At 36.6% G+C, this 17,454-nt stretch overlaps 1 protein-coding gene across 1 annotated transcript in view; it reads left to right on the top strand.

Annotated features, from left to right (window-relative positions):
- Positions 1-234: 234 nt before the first annotated feature.
- The window catches only part of SGSM3 (small G protein signaling modulator 3), an 88,006-nt gene continuing 70,786 nt past the window's right edge, over positions 235-17,454 (top strand). The window contains exons 1-8 of the mRNA XM_072421252.1: positions 235-363; positions 6,637-6,751; positions 8,364-8,543; positions 9,912-9,997; positions 10,089-10,155; positions 10,628-10,836; positions 14,575-14,682; positions 15,083-15,226. Coding sequence (XP_072277353.1) covers positions 8,537-8,543; positions 9,912-9,997; positions 10,089-10,155; positions 10,628-10,836; positions 14,575-14,682; positions 15,083-15,226 — 621 coding nt within the window. The 5' untranslated portion in view covers positions 235-363; positions 6,637-6,751; positions 8,364-8,536. The remainder of the gene's footprint in view (positions 364-6,636; positions 6,752-8,363; positions 8,544-9,911; positions 9,998-10,088; positions 10,156-10,627; positions 10,837-14,574; positions 14,683-15,082; positions 15,227-17,454) is intronic.

The following is a 17,454-nucleotide window of genomic DNA, read 5'->3' on the forward strand; positions in this document are numbered from 1 at the left end:
TGTGCAAGACAACATGTTGCAATTTCACCTACATTGTCTTATGTTTCATTAAAGGACATGGGAAACGATTGTTTAACACACGATAAGGCACATTTTGGCTTGCAGCACACTCTATTATGCTGCACGCAATATTACATAGCAATCTAGTCACTATCTACTCATTGACTACATATCCCATAGTTCCCGGAAGGCATCTGCGCAATGTAGCGTTAAGGCTGCGCATTACTGACGCGCATGCGCTGTAATGACGATACGGAGTCTGCAGGAGGCGTTCAGTGATGTAGAAGAAGGTACGTGGTTTGGAAACCGGGTGCTAAGTGGACGAATTCGTGCATACTGCACACCAATATGTGTCAGTTATAGGTAATAAACTATAAAGACTTATTGCCGTACATGTCTTATCCATGCTGGTGACCGCACAGACGTGGACGCTGAGCTCCATGAATGGAAGAAAGGGAACCAGGTTAGGTTATTTGTCCTTTATCAGTCAGTGGTACGACAATATTACCGTTCTTTCCTTTTTATATCTATCGGTCAGCGGTTGGATAATATGATTGGACTTTCCCTTTTTATTAGCTATGGGTCAGCGGTAGAATATTATTTCCAGGCTTTCCCTTTTATATCCATCAGTTAGTGGTAGAATATTATTACCGGGCTTTCCCTTTAAATCTATCAGTCACCAGTAGAATAGTATTGCTGGGCTTTCCCTTTTATATCCATCGGCCAGCGGTAGAATAATATTAGGAGGCTTTCCCTTTTATATCTATAGGTCAGTGGTAGAATAATATTACTGGGATTTCCCTTTTATATTTGTCAGTCTACTATAGAATAAAATTATCGGCCTTTCCCTTTTATATAATTTATCAGCCAGTGGTAGAATAATATTTCCAAGCTTTCGCTTTTTTATCTATCGGTCAGTGGTAGAATAATATCATCTGGCTTTCCCTTTTATATATATATATATATATATATATATATATATATATATATATATATATTGGTCAGCAGTAGAATAATATTACTTTGCGTTCCCTTTTATATTTATCAGTGGAATTCTGGAGAAGCTTACAAATAATATAGGAGTGGTGTACATGTCTGATTTGTTTATAAAATACATGCTGGATAACATTAAAAACTTTGTAGTATACCTGGCATTTTTATTTCCAGGGTTAAAGAAATATTTAATGAACCTTTATGGGTATCTCTGTCATGATGTGATAGGGAATCAGCATAGTCCTGACCTGTGCTGTGACTCACATCACAATCTCCGGTGTCTGATGTGTGGGAAGATGGCCATCTATTATGTAGATATATATTCAGCCTGTCTAATATATTTATATATATATTCAGCCTGTCTATTATGTAATACTGCTGCTGTATTTGGGATCTGTAGAAATCTAATTACAATAATGTCTGTCGATATTTTTTTTTTAACTGGCTGTTGTTCTTCTAAATAGTTTTGTTGTTATGGCAGTAAGGGAAATCCAATTATATTGTTCTGAAGCTAAAATGAATGTAAAAATGTTGCTCACAAAAAGGAATGTATTAATCCTCTACCCCCACCCCCCAAATAATCCAAGTGATTCTTTTTTTTGGAAATGATTGATGCTTATATGTGTAGTATAACCTAATTGTGTTTTGTTTCATATTGGGATTTTAGTAGGTAGCTGCTATTTTTTTAGTAAATGGAGAACATAAAAGGGTTAACTTGAATGGTTGCATTTACCAAGGGTGGTTTTCCTCCTCACTGATTGGACTAACATGTTGCTTCAGGATATTTAGGTCTCGTCAGACAGGTGTTGTATGAGCATTTTAGGTAATTTACTCTTTGTGTTTTTCTATGTGATGATCTATGTATTTTATGAATGCTTAAATGTTGAATGTTTAAATTGTAAGATATATTCTTGAAACACAAACAATTGAACACTTTAGTTGTGATTGTTTATAAAAGATATAAAGACTGTACAGTTGTTTCTTTAGAAAACACTATATAGAAATTTTCATGTGCTACCTTTTCTAGCTGTCAAGAACTGAAACTTATTAGAAATTCCTACTAAAAAGGGCTTTAAAATAATACCAATGTATAACCACTAAGTAATACCATGTTTTGCACCTGTATGTTCTGCAGGACTAGCAGAAGGAAGTTGGGTAAACAGATTAGATGTTATTATTGTGATGTAGGTTTACTACTAAGTTTTAGTACTGGTTATTACATTTAAGGCTTCCTATTTTAATTGAAAGAAAGGTCAGAGAATTTTTTGTGTAAGGTTTAGGCAGTCATTATGCTTTATTTTGGCTCTAAAACTCATCATGTAGCATCCAATCAGTGCTGCATAGACTTGAATGCAAATGCTTTTTACATCACTGCTAAGTTGTTTATAAGTAGGATTTGTTGAGTATTTAAAATGTGTTTTCACTCCCAATAACACTCCAGTTCACAATACTGCTCCTAGGGATGTATTTAGTCATTTGTGCCTAATTGGATGCAAAGCAGTTTAAATAGGCTGAATGGTAAGCATTGCCATGCCTGAACAAGCCTTTAGTATTCTCATTTTTTATCTTAGTTGATAGCGTTAAACCATTCAGTAAAGAAATGATGGATATATTGTGTTACATTTGAATGTTGGTTCAGTTCACTTAGCATGGGATATTTATAATATAATTTATTTTATAATATATTATATTATAATAATAGTAATATTTATACTGTAGTGTCAAAATTCTGTGAATTTATAATGTTTAAACATATAAACTGATTACACTCTGATGACTATCTTGGTATTTTCTATATCGCTTACTTTTACTCTTTCTATTGGAACTTGGTGAGAAGTAAAATACATATTGAAGGGTATCTGAGTTGGCGGTATGTTAAAAAAGGAAGGTTTGATAAACCTAATGATCGAGTTGCCAGACTCTTTGAGTATATTATATAGATGTGTAAACACAGGGAGGGTGATGTACATGAAATCCAGTAATAAGCTGGTTCAGGCAGACAGGCAAGCTTAGAGAAATAGCTGCAGGCTTGTGCACAATGAGGGGGAGGGTGGAGATCTGAAGAGTAAATATTGGGAGCACAGCAGCAGGATGTGCAGTTTAGGGAATTCTTTCCTGTGGAGGAAGGGAAACCATTTATGGTGGAGGTGAAATTCTCTCCGATGGAGGTAAGTGGGGGCCCTAATATGATTATATCTATTCAAAGGTAAGGAGTTTCCTTTATGTATAGTTCTTAGACAGACACAACATCCAGCTGTCTCAGGGCACACGTTTGTGAGCCTACTGGCCTACTACCCTGCAGACTCTATATCATTTATGTGGCTAAATGGTATAAACAAATTTACAGAAGGCTTACACCATGATCAGGGGTTTGCATTAAAAACTTTCCCCTTCATTCTTCTATACAAACTGGAAATGTGTTCGAGAATAATTTTACTTTGTAGTCAGAAATAGGGTGTTGTAGAGGAGGCTTCACATTTTTATGTTAGAGGGACAGTTGTGAGCAGCAGTTTTATGCCTCTCCAGAGATGTTGGTACATTTCATTCTGTGTTCTCTAGAGCCGCACCTGTTCTAGTGGTTGTTTTAGTGACACGTCAGTGCCTACGCACACTAAGGCATTGTTAAACTGCGTGGAGAAAGAGACATTGGTCCATATTCAGATATAAATTACTGCTGTGTGATCCCAATCTTGGAGTAGATTACTTGTTAATCTTGTTTACATTGTGACTGTCCTAGCTTTAATGATCTCCTGCTTCCTTCTGTGTTATACTGGCAAATATAATGCTTTTTGATTTTATTTAAAGCACTCATTTTAGTCCAAGTGGGATTAATGCCTTAGAGAATATGCCGGAGGATTTATCACAGCAGCTGTACATATATGGACCATATTTGTCAAATTATTCAGAGGACCTTTATGTGAGGTCAGATTTTATATTTTAATTTGTTTTTTGGTTAACTGTTTGATTTCTATTGCATGCTCTTACGAGGCTGTTGGCTCAAAGATTAGACTAGTTTTGCTACTTGAATATTAATTAAAATTTTAGCTAAAAAATAATGACGCAGAAGTGAATTCTGTTTTCTACATTATTACATTAATGAAGAAATATTTTATCAACATTGTCCAATACTACAGTTTCTCACTGCTTTTGTAGTAGGGCTTTTGGACAGTCTCAATTTTTAGTCCAGTGTTCTCCCCAGCCCCTTTTAGCTGGGTGCACCACCCGGCACTTTTTAGTAACCACCCAGCTGTTTTTATGTGGCTACTGAACAGTTGGGTCACAATACAGGGGCTGCCACCCGGCTCAAAAAAATTCCTGGGTTGAGCACTGTAGTCCCTAAAGCAATAACTGTATTGGTTATCGATAAACAGTGAGAATATGTTCCTAAAAAAAGAACCATGAATTATAATGAAAGCCACATACTAGTATATTTTTTTTTCCAGTGACCAGTTTACCTTTTTACTGTATATGTGTTATAGTGTTTCTGTAAAAATGGCTTTCTGCGGTTACAAGTTTTAATCTTTTTTTTTTTTTTTTTTTTTTTTTTTTTTTTACAATGCATTAAAACTGAACTCAGGGCAAGTGTCTAAATACCCAAATGAATGAAAATTGGAAATGGCTGTCTATTGTGATCATCTGTGTTTTTGCAATGTTAAACTGCTGACAGCACTGACTGCAATGATTACATTAGGCAAAAATCAATGCAGATTTGGGTTCTTCTGTCTTTATTTCAAATGCATTTATTGTTTATCAATATATAGCTGCAAAGTGGTTTCTTTATATTTAGTTTTTTTGCATTGCAGTTAAACTTTTATCATCGCAGTTGTGGCTATAAGAGAATTGAATAATTTATTATTAAGTGTATTGTACATATATTATCTATATTGCAATATTATAATTGCGTTCCCTTTAAATGTCCTGTTGCTTATATTTTTGGCTAACAATGGAAGGCCCTGGCTTCTCCATGTAGATAATTAGGCCTTTAAATACCAGCACTCCTTTTTTTTTTTTTGTAATTAGTTGAACCTATATATGCCTGCTGGAGACAGGGAGGCCTTGTAGGCATTTGGAGATAAATGGGGAATGATTATCTTCTGTGTTGTATCTCATACACCTCCCTGCTGTTTATATTCAGGTTTCCAAGGAGATTGCAGACCAACAAGAAAAACCAGTCTGACCTCTTCCCAACATGCATTTTGTCATTTTAATAGCTGAATAATTAACTCTTTACCCTTCTGAAAAGTGTTTACTACGTTGTTTTTTTTTGTTACTGACAGATGCATTGAATTCTTAACAGATGCATCCTAAATTCTACATTTTATTTAATTGCTGTGTATTATTGATAGTGAACATCAGAAATTGTAGTTTCAGATGTCCATTATAGTGGTATCTGTGTATTACAATTCATTGTCATTACCATAAACTCCTATTGTAATCCAGCCATGGCCAAATGTGTTAGTACCCCTACAGCTCAGGCTACGTACACATGTGCAGTGGTTCTCGTCCGATAACACTTGGGAACGCATTTTTTGTTGCGTTAGATCTTACACTTGTTTTTTACAAATTTTTGGGTGGTGAATCCAGGATTGACCCCAGTGTTTTGCTATCACATCCAGTTTTTATGATAGAGTACCCCCCATTTTTTGTCAAAAAACATACAAATTTTACATGCAATGAAATATTAACTTGAATGTACTGTTTATTTAAATTTCTTTTGTTCATACAAAAGACTTATTGTTACTCTGACTTTTTTTTTACAGTAGAACATTTGAAAATTATTTAAGTGGTTACTGTAAAAATTTACGCCCATAGCTTTTCCTGGAGTGTTCAGTGTTAGGAAAATCCCACCAGATGCTCCTAAAGTCAGCCATTATATGTTCATCCCATCTACCCTGATAGCGTCCTTCCATCACCTTCAATCTTGGTGGAATCGTTCACCTTGCTCATCACTGACTGCACCAAGGTTTTCCAGGAAGTTAGAAAGATGGCTATGCAGAAAATACACCTTGATGCTCATATTGCAACCAAGTATTTTGTAGCTCTCCAAGGTTTTTTGGGCAATTTCTGTGTAATTATTTGCTTGTGTGTTCCCAAGAAAGTCCTTGACAATGGCTTTGAATGATAACCAAGCATTCTTTTCGACTTCTGACATTGTCTTGTGAAATGTTCTTCTTTGATGAGCTGCCGAATCTGTGGTCCATCAAACACACCAGCCTATATTTTTTCAAATGACATTCTAGGAAATGCCTTAATGAGGTACTTGAAACAGTCTCCTTCAATTGGCAAAGCTGTCCTGGTGTGCTGGCAGCCCAATCTTTACCATAACACACTAAAACACAAAGATGTGAATGCACTAATAACATAATAATTTGAGTAAAGCTCACTTATTCAGTGCTGTTATGTTTGGGTTTTTTTGCCTATTGCTATGGGTTACTAATGTTCAAAGAGGTAATAAATAGAATCTAATGTATTGTGTAAGTAATATTAGTAATGAACTTTGCAAACTATTATAGTCACTGTCCGTCTTTATTAGATAGAGGGCAAATTCCTAATTCAGAATGAATTCTGATTAGTTGCTATGCATTATTGTAGCAATTCTGATAAAACATTTAATAGGTATTTTTACTTTCTTTTTGCTTGCAGACCTCCATCTCAAGTACTGGAAGGGTCCTCTTCTCTTCTGTTTCCTACAACATTTAGCCAATGGGAACAATCCTGTGTCTGTTTATTATTAAAGAGGAACTATAGTCAAAAACTGGTATTTCAATTAATCTATTCTTTCTTACTTGCACTAAAATGTCAGTCTTCCATGGTGGCCTTGGCTGGGTCAGCTTGTATCCATGCGATATATAATGACTTCTGAAATGTTTAGAAGTGGCCAGCTTGTGACTGGCAAGTTTAAGTTTTTCTTTCTCTCTTGACCTTCTCCCCCTCCCTCACTACACAGAGCTCACAAGCTCAACAGCTGCAGACAGAGCAGTGACACAGTAACAAAATAATCTGCATAATTTAGGGCAGTGGGAGTGGATTAGAAACACTCCTACCAGAGATGGCATTTCCCAGATTGCAGTTCACTGCCTAGGCAATAGAGAGACCTGGGGACGTGGCCAGAACTCGTTTTTTTAATTTATTTTCACATACAACCAACATATAATATACCAGTACATACTTCATAAAACAAAACTCACAGTGTAGTATACATATAGTGAGAATATCATAAGAATAGTGTCCAAAATTGCAATTCATTTCTGTGCAAACAGTGTTATCCACTATTTTAAATAGTGAATCTGATGAAGAAATCTTCCATATTATCTTAATACATTTTCTTATCAGCAAGTCGCTATCGATTCCACGTTCCTGTGTATACTACTGCACAAAAAGTAAAAAAGTGATCATTAAAAATATAACAAACCTATAATCAAACACATGAGGAAAATGTCATTATTGTATCTGTATGTGTCAAATCCGTTTTCTAACTCACTAAACATAAAGACCTAAAATACTCAGGCCTCTTAAATATTCTCTTAAATTAAAATGTCAAAATATTACACATTATCTTTAAACCATATCCAGGGAGCCCAGATGGCAGTGAATATTGGGGATGTATCTTGATATTCATGGTAGCCTTTCTCTAGTTTACATGTTTCTTTCACCCCTCATAACCAACTCAATAATGAAGGTTCCTTTGGTTCCTCTGGGAACTCGTTTTTAATGTTTAAAGTTAAAACCAAGCTGAAAAAAAAGTATTCAGATGATTATAACTTTGGCTTATGTTATCCATAAGCCAAAGTTGATTTTGTGAGTATAGGTATGCTTTAAGGACTTAATCTAATGTACATTCCAGGGAGTATTTTCTGTTAACTGAGGCAGGGGGGATACACCATCCCTGGGGTAGTGTATTAGTGGATTTTTGTACACTTTCTGGCCTCACATCCATGGCTTTTAGGACTAGTCAGTTTGTCACTAGTACAGAAGAGACAGGTGAGTATATGTTTTTAAATTCTTTTGTGTCTACAACTTATATGCTTAGTTGTCAAAAATGGCAAGCACAGCAGTGTCACACTAGGAAAAAAAATGATCAATATTTTGTCTATAACTACATACATATGTTGATCATGTGCCTTGGAAAACCTTTCTGCATACATGGCAGGACATTTTTTCCAATCTAGGCTTTTTAGGTATTGTGTGTTTTTCTTTTGCAGGATTGATAAGTAGTGAACCCAGGAGGAAGAGTAAACAGATTGTATGTGTGGGTGAAAGCACGCACACAAGGGACATACCTTGAATGCAGAACCACAACCCTTAAGCTTGGCAAGAGTGTCAATCTACTAATGCATTCAACTGTTCTTTTTGTTTTGTTTTTTTTTAAGCACAGAGCACCTGATGCCAACCTCCCCATTTTGAAAGTCACTGATGCCAAGGCTGCACCTCGTGATTGTCACCAGTTTCTCCCCTGAGCTCACATTTTCAAAAGCCTTTGTTATATGTTTCAGTGTCAAAGGGGATTCTTACCTATTAAGCCAACACTAATTACTCTGGCAAGATGTCAGGTAAGGGAGGGTTTTTTTGTCATAAAGTTTGTTGTATTTTTGATCACTTAATAAAGTCATTGTTTTTTTTGGTACATATAGAATTTTTGTTCCCTGTAGTAACATTGTACAAAAAAGATTCCTGCACTGTATTTAGTTTGATATTGTGTTAGTTTGCTCTGTGTATAATAGGGAACATACAGTTTTAGAATCATTGGTTAGAAAACTAACATAAATGACTTATACTATTGTTATATGCTAAAAACTTGCAAAATCTGTCTGTGAGAGGCTAACTAAAATTGGTTGTGAAAGAAGACCTTGTTGATGTCCAATATGATTGATGACTTAGGTGGAGTTTCTTCTTGGTCAGTGTGTGTTCTTCCTTACACAGATAAAAAGGGCTGCACAGGCTTAGACAGTGATAATGATGGGTGAATTTAACTACCCTGACACTGACTTGTGTCTACTACAGCAAAAGTGAAGAAGTCTATAAACTTACTACATTTCTGTTGTATGGGTAATAGAAACCTTAACAAGAAAGAATGCTCTGTTAGACCTGGCTATTTTCAAATGTGGAGCTTATTATCAACCATAATATATCTGCATTTTATTTTTGTTGAAAGCACAAACGGGAAAGATTAACACTTTTAAGAGATCAAATAATAAGAAAAAACATCTGACTCCAGGCAAATGGTGGAAAAAAACATAATTGATATAAAAAAGATAAAGATTCCAAAAATATTACAAAATAATACAAAAATAGTTTTCATCATTCACAAATTACAAAGAATTTACCAAAATATGTAATGAAAATATAAAATTTGCAACATTTAAAAAAATACAAGTGACAAAAGAATGTAAGACGACCCCCCCCCCTCAAATTTTTAAAGTAATTGAAAAAAAATCTAGGCAATTGACTTACTGTTCCTGAATATTCACCTTTCTGAATAAGTTCAAATTACAGGAAAATGAAAAATGTACTTTTACCTGTAATTAAAAAGGTATGGTCGGTATATGAATGTTAGTTTGTTTAGGGAATAGTAAAAGCAGACCTAAACTCAGCATTTTCACTTTAAATAAAAGGGTAGACAACCCTTATATATAAAGGAAAAATGTTAATTACACCCACCTTGTTTTCCCCCCTTTCAGTCCTGATCGCAGTGCCAATCAAGACTGGTAGTGCAGAGACTCCTGGCTTACCTACGTCACGCATCGCGTCGGGCTCTAGGTTCTCCTTCACTACGTCACCTGACCATTACAGTGCGAGGTTTTTTTTTTTTGTTTTTTTGTTTTCAGTTTAGTTAAAATCCTAATTTACTGGTGTCCTATTTGTAAAATGTGTTAAAAAAAAAAAAAAACTTTTTTTTTCTTTTCTGTACATTTCTTTAGGGAGTTACACCCCATCTCCGGGTGGTCCATTCTCTGCTCTGACACCAAGCATGTGGCCACAGGAAATACTTGCAAAATACACACAGGTAAGAACAGACGTACCTGTAGAATAGCTAGTGGATATCTGTTTTTTTTTTTCTTTTTACATTTATGCAAATCTCTTTATATGATTTACAGAAGGAACAATCTGTAGAGCAGCCAGAGTTCCGCTACGATGAGTTTGGATTTAGAGTGGATAAAGAAGGTAATAATATAATGAAGATAAATTTTTCTACTTTACTTACCCTCCCTGGCGGTATAAATAATGAGGATTTTTAAAAGTAAAAGCGGTACATTAAAAAACCCTCATTATTTTAAATTTCCCGCCCGGTACCGCCTCCCAGACACACACTTGCGAGCAGATGCCCGCGCAGCATCTGCTTCCCCTGGCCTTGCGTCCCCAACATTAACACGTCAGGGAAACAGATGCTGGGCATCGCTGGAGGACGCCACCAGAACGTGGGAACCAGGTAGGAATTTTTCAACTCCCTGGCAATTCCACCCCAAGTGTTGCTCAGGGTTACCGCTTTTGGTATGGAAAATCCACTCTGGAATATCGCCAGGGAGGTTAAAGCATGTTGGCTAAAGCCTCCATATTCATCTCTTTCTGTCGCTATGTTTGGTATTGCACTTGTAATTACATTATTTTTTTTTTTTGCGTTTGTGTTAAATTTCAGATGGGGCAGAACCTAATTCAAGTAAGTTGTTGGGTATCCCGCTTACAGAAGACCCTCAACAGAGATTAAAGTGGCAAGCCCACCTGGAGTTTACCCACAACCATGACGTAGGAGACCTAACCTGGGATAAGATAGATGTGATACTCCCTCATTCTGAAAAACTACGCTCACTTGTTCTAGCTGGGATTCCTCACAGCATGAGGCCACAGGTACACTAGTGTTTGAAACATCAACTTGTCTTTATCAAGTTTTATATTCTGTAGTATTTTAGTATTTAAACTTTGCAAGTCTAGCAGTATTCTCCTCCATGATTCATTTACTTATGTTTACGGCTAATATTTGCCTTTAAATATTAGGTTGTGGTTAGATGATTAGTTTTAATCTGCCAAATATATTTTTGAAAAAATTGCATAAACATGTTCGTGTAATTCATTATTTTAAATACATTTTCTACCTTTTTTGTTTTTGCTTAACCCCATACACATATTGAGTGCTTGATCCCGTCTTTTTTTTTAATATTCTAGAGGAGAAGGATAATAAACTAAAAACATCACTGGATAGAATATAATATTATATAGTATTATATTCAATATAATACATGTAGTGTAAGAACCCTATTTTGAGTAATCTTAACTTCTTCTCATGCAGCTGGTTACATGTGGTGCTGTGAATATGTGTTAATAACAGGAGAGATGGAATGACAGTTGAGCTCATCCCCTTTTTCCTGTATTTGTGCCTCCTAAACGGGTGATATTTTTATTTCAGACCCCCCCCCTCCATTCTCTCTTACACTCCTCAAAAGGGGCAACATCCTTTAATAATTTCCTTCCTATCTGGCATGTGATGATTCCTGCTAGGCTATGTTTTCTACTCTATGGCTTCAAGTTACCTATTCCACTAAGGTCTGCTTTAGTACTCCAGTACTTTATTGGGAAATGTCCAAAGCTTTCTTGAGGAAAAACTATGGGTATGTTTTTTCAAAAAAGACCATGAAGGAATACCTGTCTTCTAGTGCCACCCTAAGATTGTTATATACTTTTTTTTTAAATTCTTATGCTCTTTGGCTCTAGGCTGAAAGTATTTAAAATTAATCTGGGGAGGCATTAATTGGTATGCAGATTGGTAATGCTTGTAGATTTTTAATGGAGGATCTTGCCCATTTAAAGGCAAAATTTTGCTGCAAGTTGTTGTGCACCTCATTAGAGAGGGTTACCTTTGAAGCTTGGACATTTATTTTATAGTTGCATACTTCTGCAAAGCGTTGCAGTTCGGATAAGAGATTAGGAAGAATTATAATGGGTAGTTATAAAGAATAGCAGGTCGTCAGCAGATGCAACTACCTAATGCTCCAAGTTTCCTATTGCCAGTCCTTTCACGATTGAAGATCTTTGTCTGGCTTTAAAAGTACTATGACATGCGCCACTAGGGTATCTCGAGGAGGTAAGTGGCCTTGTGATTTCGTGTTGTATGTTTCCACTAGTTGAGGTCCATTGACATTAAAGATTTTTTTGTAATATGTTAAAGTTAGGCCATCCAGGCCCTGGGCCTTCCCTGTGGCTGCATGTGTCACTGCTGATTGTAATTCTAATAATGTGATGGGTTTGTCTAATAACTCTGCATTTTCTTCTGGTATGTTAGGGAGATCAGATTCCCTGAGATAGTCAGCAATTTTTAGTTGTTTCTCAGTAGGTGAGGGGGATGATGATGTCGGTTGTAGGTTATATAGCTGCTGATAGAATGTTTGAAAAGTATCAGCTGTGACATAGGAAATCCTATTAGAGTAGTACTTAATACTGGTGATTTAATAGGAAGCTTTTATTGTGCTTATTGCTTGAGCTAAGGCTTTGCTGCTATGGTTAGCGTGATCATAGAACTACTTTTTGCATTTCTTCAGTTGCGACTTAGCCTTTTTCTCGATTTAGTGTGTTGATTTTCTCATGCACCCCAAGTATTTTAGTCTCCCAGGTCTGTGGTGTGTTGTTTATGTTGTAATCAGTCAGTAATCTATTAAGTTTCTCTTGTTTAAGTTTTTTGAGTCTACTGCCCAGTTGTAATAAAAGACCCATTTTGTGTACTTCCCACACATGAAAGGGGTTGGTGGTTGACTCAGTATTTTGAGTGAAGAATGTCTTTAGTCAGAGAAGGGTCCTCCTATATCAGATTTTTTTATTAGTGGAATTGTGTTTTATCAGGAAAAAGAATGTTCTTGAATATGATTTGTGTACAGGGGAAAAGCGGGTGTAATCTCTGTCTGCTGGGTGTTGTGCAGAATATCCTCTAAATGATATGTATAAAGAAACGTCTTACATCGTCCTAGTTTTTTGTGAAATGAGAACACCCTTTGGAATCATCCTAAGCTGGGTTCAGAGTTGTGTTTAAGTCTCCACCCTTATAAAATGTTACCTTTACTGATCTCCACCATTGCCAGGTGATGTTCCAAGAATGGCAAATGCTTAGTATTGGGTAAGTACTAATGTAAATACTGAGTGGATTTTCCTCTGTACTATGAGAAATCTTCCTTCCGGATCTTTGTGCACAAAAGTAAGAATCCATGGTATTGATTAAGCTATATTAATGCCAACCCCGCTGGACTTTGAATCTGGAGTGGTACTGTGGTTTGGAACTTCCTGTTGCGTAGTTTGGGGACTCCTGTAGAAATACCATCGGACAGTGGGACTAAAGCTGCGTACACACTTGCAATTTTTGTCGTTGGAAAGGATCTTTCACGATCCTTTCCAACGACAAGGGGCTGCAAGATGCATGAACGATGCTGTACATACAGCACCGTTCATGCTCTATGGAGAGGGGAGAGCGACGGAGCGGCACCCTGCTGCGCGCTCTCCCCTTCCCTTTCATTACGATTGGCTGTCGTCCATCGTCCGTGGATCTGGCAGGTCGGTCGTCCGGACGATGGACGACACCGACTGTACACACGGAAGATTTTCGCCCGATAATTGGCCGATGCGGATTATCGGGCGATAAAAATCTGCCGTGTGTACGTAGCTTAAGGGTGTTTAATAGAATTGATCATTTTATTGATGTGAATTGTAGTGCCATCCTCGGTCATATAATGTCTGGGGGGGTGTAACACTAGGGGTGATAGGTGGGTGAAAGAGAATAGAAATGTTTCTGAGAGGTAAAGAAAATTCTCGCAGGAACCCACCAGTAGAAATAAAGAGAAACTAATCTCTAGCCACTAAAATGAGGCAGAGTAACCTATCTGGGGGAAGTATTACCTGGTAGCAAGTGAAGCCGTGCTTGAGCCCGAAGCCAAGGGTAATTTTTAACAAAGATATGCAGAGTTAAACATTATCCACATTTTTACCGAATTAGCAATCTGAGTATTTGTATCATATTGTGTAACTTAAATATTTAGTAAGGCGAAAGAACAGCAATGTATCTCACATCATCTAGTTACATTCTTTTTCAGTATTCTATAAACAAATGGTATATCAGTAAGTACTAATATCTATATAATTGGCAATATTAACCCTCACTTCAGACCCTGTTTCACTGGATTGGAAATGGTGGGATGGGGGCACTAAAACAGGCACAAGGATGCTGCCCCCTGCCCCCCCTCCACTTCATCAACTGTCAATATTGACACGAGTAGTGTTGTAATATACAGAAAGTCATGGTTTCACAGTTGTTCTCTGCATTATTTTACTGTGCACCCAGTACCATGTCAAAAAGCATTTACGGGGGTGGTCGCATATTAGTATAGCCTACCAGTATGTTTTTTGGATGTGGGAGAAAATCAGAATATAAACGCTGTATGCCAGTTGTGTACTGGCTGACATTTGAACATTAGCCCAGTAGAGTGACTGTACCAGGGTGATGGTGAGTGTTTCATCTATAGCTGAATTTTTTTTATCCCAATAATGCATTTAAAACTTGACAGTTTAAAATACAGTGGTAATGAAATATTTAATTTTATTTTTTATAAGCTTTGGATGCGACTTTCAGGTGCACTACAGAAAAAAAGAAATTCAGAGATGACTTACAGAGACATTGTGCGAAACAGTTCGAATGATGAGACTCTAACAGCCAAACAGGTACTATGAAATGCACTAGGAATATGACTAATTACAGGATAGTTTTTGTCATTACTGGTGTGATGAACTGGTGCAGGGCAAAAGCACACGGAGGCTAAGCAAAAAACACTCACTGTACAGGGTGTTTTTTAAGAGAATTTAGTACATAGTTGGGAGAGTAGGACAGAAATGTAGAAAAGGAAGATAAATCAAGTAGAAGTTAGATGTCATATAATGTGTTTGGTCATGGAGTATGGATATGTACTCCTAAACCCTAAGACATTCATTGATAAACATGGTGAGCCAAAACACCACGGTAATTCAGTGCCAATTGACAGTATACATTAGACATCTATAGTAATGGTTTTAAAGTAAAAGATTGAATAACAACTGACAAAATCTTTATTATGTTACTTACTAGATTGAAAAGGACCTGCTTAGAACGATGCCCAGCAATGCATGCTTTTCCAATCTGGAAAGTGTAGGTGTGCCTCGTCTCAGAAGAGTTCTACGTGGACTTGCATGGTTGTACCCAGATATTGGGTATTGCCAAGGCACTGGCATGGTGAGTTAGATTGTTAATAATGCTTTCATTCCTGTGATTTTTTTTTTAAAGCATTTTTAAATGTAAAACATTAAATAATAATTTTTTAAGTACATTTACCCCTTTTACAACCCATTTGTTTTTTATATAATGTTTTTATAATCTTTTGGTTCACAAATTTTTCTTTATGGACACAACTTTAATGAATAGATTATGGAACCAGGGTGTTTTTAATGTTAACTTTAAGTTGTTGTGTTAGTTTGGAAAAAGTGCATGGTGGAGTCCTAAGCTTCACAACTGCCATAAAAACTCAGTTTTTTCCAAGTGTTTAAGGAAGGGGACGATCTTTCTTAACTTAGTTCTGCTTCTTCCCAGATCACCCATCATTTTCATTTTTGCCTGTCTGATAGCCTAGATTAACATTTACTGCAACAGAGTTATTAGAAACACATGCCTGTATGGTGTTGATTCACTAGGGACTACTCATTACTCCTGGATCTGATCTGCCTGTCAAAGTAGCTTTTATCCCATCTGGCAAAAAATCATCCATCCTGAGACAAAGGAATTTTGTGTGTCTCTGGGTGAGGTATGATGTTTTGGTTCTTTTTACCTTGTGTTGTTCACTTTTACTTCCGTAGAGCCCCTAATTCATCTGGTGCTGTCTTTGTTTGGGTCCCGTGCTGTCCTGTAGTCCAACTTTGTTGCCATCTTCCTCCGTCATTCTTCTGGCTACATCACCCAATCTCACACTTCGCTGGCATGACATCAGTTGACATAGCCTGCTGTAAATGAGGAGACAAAAAAGGAAAAATACCCCTTTGCACAAGCCTGAGATCGGGCGTGAGCGGAAACGGCAGCCTCCTAGGATGCATGGCGTTGGTATCCCAGGTGGCTCTGCATGGGATGGCAGAAGGGGATGCGATTCGCGTTTTTTTGTTTAGTGTTTAAAAAAAAAAGTTTTTACTATGGTTGTCAACCATTTTATGTACAGTAAAATGTTTGGTAATAAGTCTGCTTTAAAGCGTACCTAAACTCACAATTTTCACCTGCGTCACCCAATCTTGTGCCTGGGTCGAGTGACGTAGGATGAAGAACAGGAAAAAGAAGAGAAGATGATGGCGCCTAGCTCCGGGGCAAATGCCGGAACGACGCGGCACCCGATGCAGGACACCCCAAGAGTGATCAGATTCATTGTTAGGGATTTTGAAGTGGCATAAAACTATAATTTTTAAAACATAATCTTTTTTATTTACCACTGGATAAAATTTCATAAAACATTTTTTACATGATTAAATACACACATTTACATAATATTTCCTCCTATATAATGTTTATCTCAACGCGTTTCACAGAAACAAGTGTGCTTCTTCAAGACTACAGGAGGTGCGTTTTCTATATGACAAAGTATAAATCAATATGTACAAAATTCCACAATTCCACTTTTCTTTTACAAATATCAAATTCCAATTGGTTTACCTTTTAAAAAAAATATGCAATAATACCTCAGCTTTAAACCATGCAAGACAGGCACCCTTTAGTGCAGGAGGTGGGCAAAACAGCAAAGCTATTAGCGCAGGATCACCGGGTGACTATTATATTTATATATATATATATATATATATATATATATATATATATTCTCTGTATCTATAAAGTTCAGTTATCCATTATATAGTTAGGTCCATAAATACTTGGACAGAGACCACTTTTTTCTTATTTTGGTTCTGTACATCACCACAATTAACTTTAAATGAAACAACTCGGATGCAGTTTAACTGCAGACTTTCATCTTTAATTCAGTGGGTTGAACAAAAAGATTGCATAAAAATGTGAGGAACTAAAGCCTTTTTTTTACATAATCACGTTATTTCAGGGGCTCAAAATTAATTGGACAATTGACTCAAAGGCTATTTCATGGGCTGGTGTGGGGAATTCCTTTGTTATGTCATTATCAATTAAGCAGATAAAAGGCCTGGGTTTGATTTGAGAAACCCCTTCACAACAGCCAACCAAGTGAACAACACTGTCCAGGAAGTAGGCATATCAATATCAAAGTCTACCATAAAGAGAAGACTGCATGAAAGTAAATACAGAGGGTGCACTGCAAGGTGCAAGCCACTCATAAGCCTCAAGAATAGAAAGGCTAGATAGAACATTGCTCAAAAACATCTAAAAAAAGTCATCACAGTTCTGGAAAAACAATTATTGGACAGATGAAACCAAGATCAACCTTTAATCGTCAGTAAAAC

The sequence above is a fragment of the Pyxicephalus adspersus genome, chromosome 8 (assembly GCF_032062135.1).
Source record: "Pyxicephalus adspersus chromosome 8, UCB_Pads_2.0, whole genome shotgun sequence".
Taxonomy (NCBI): Eukaryota; Metazoa; Chordata; class Amphibia; order Anura; family Pyxicephalidae; genus Pyxicephalus; species Pyxicephalus adspersus.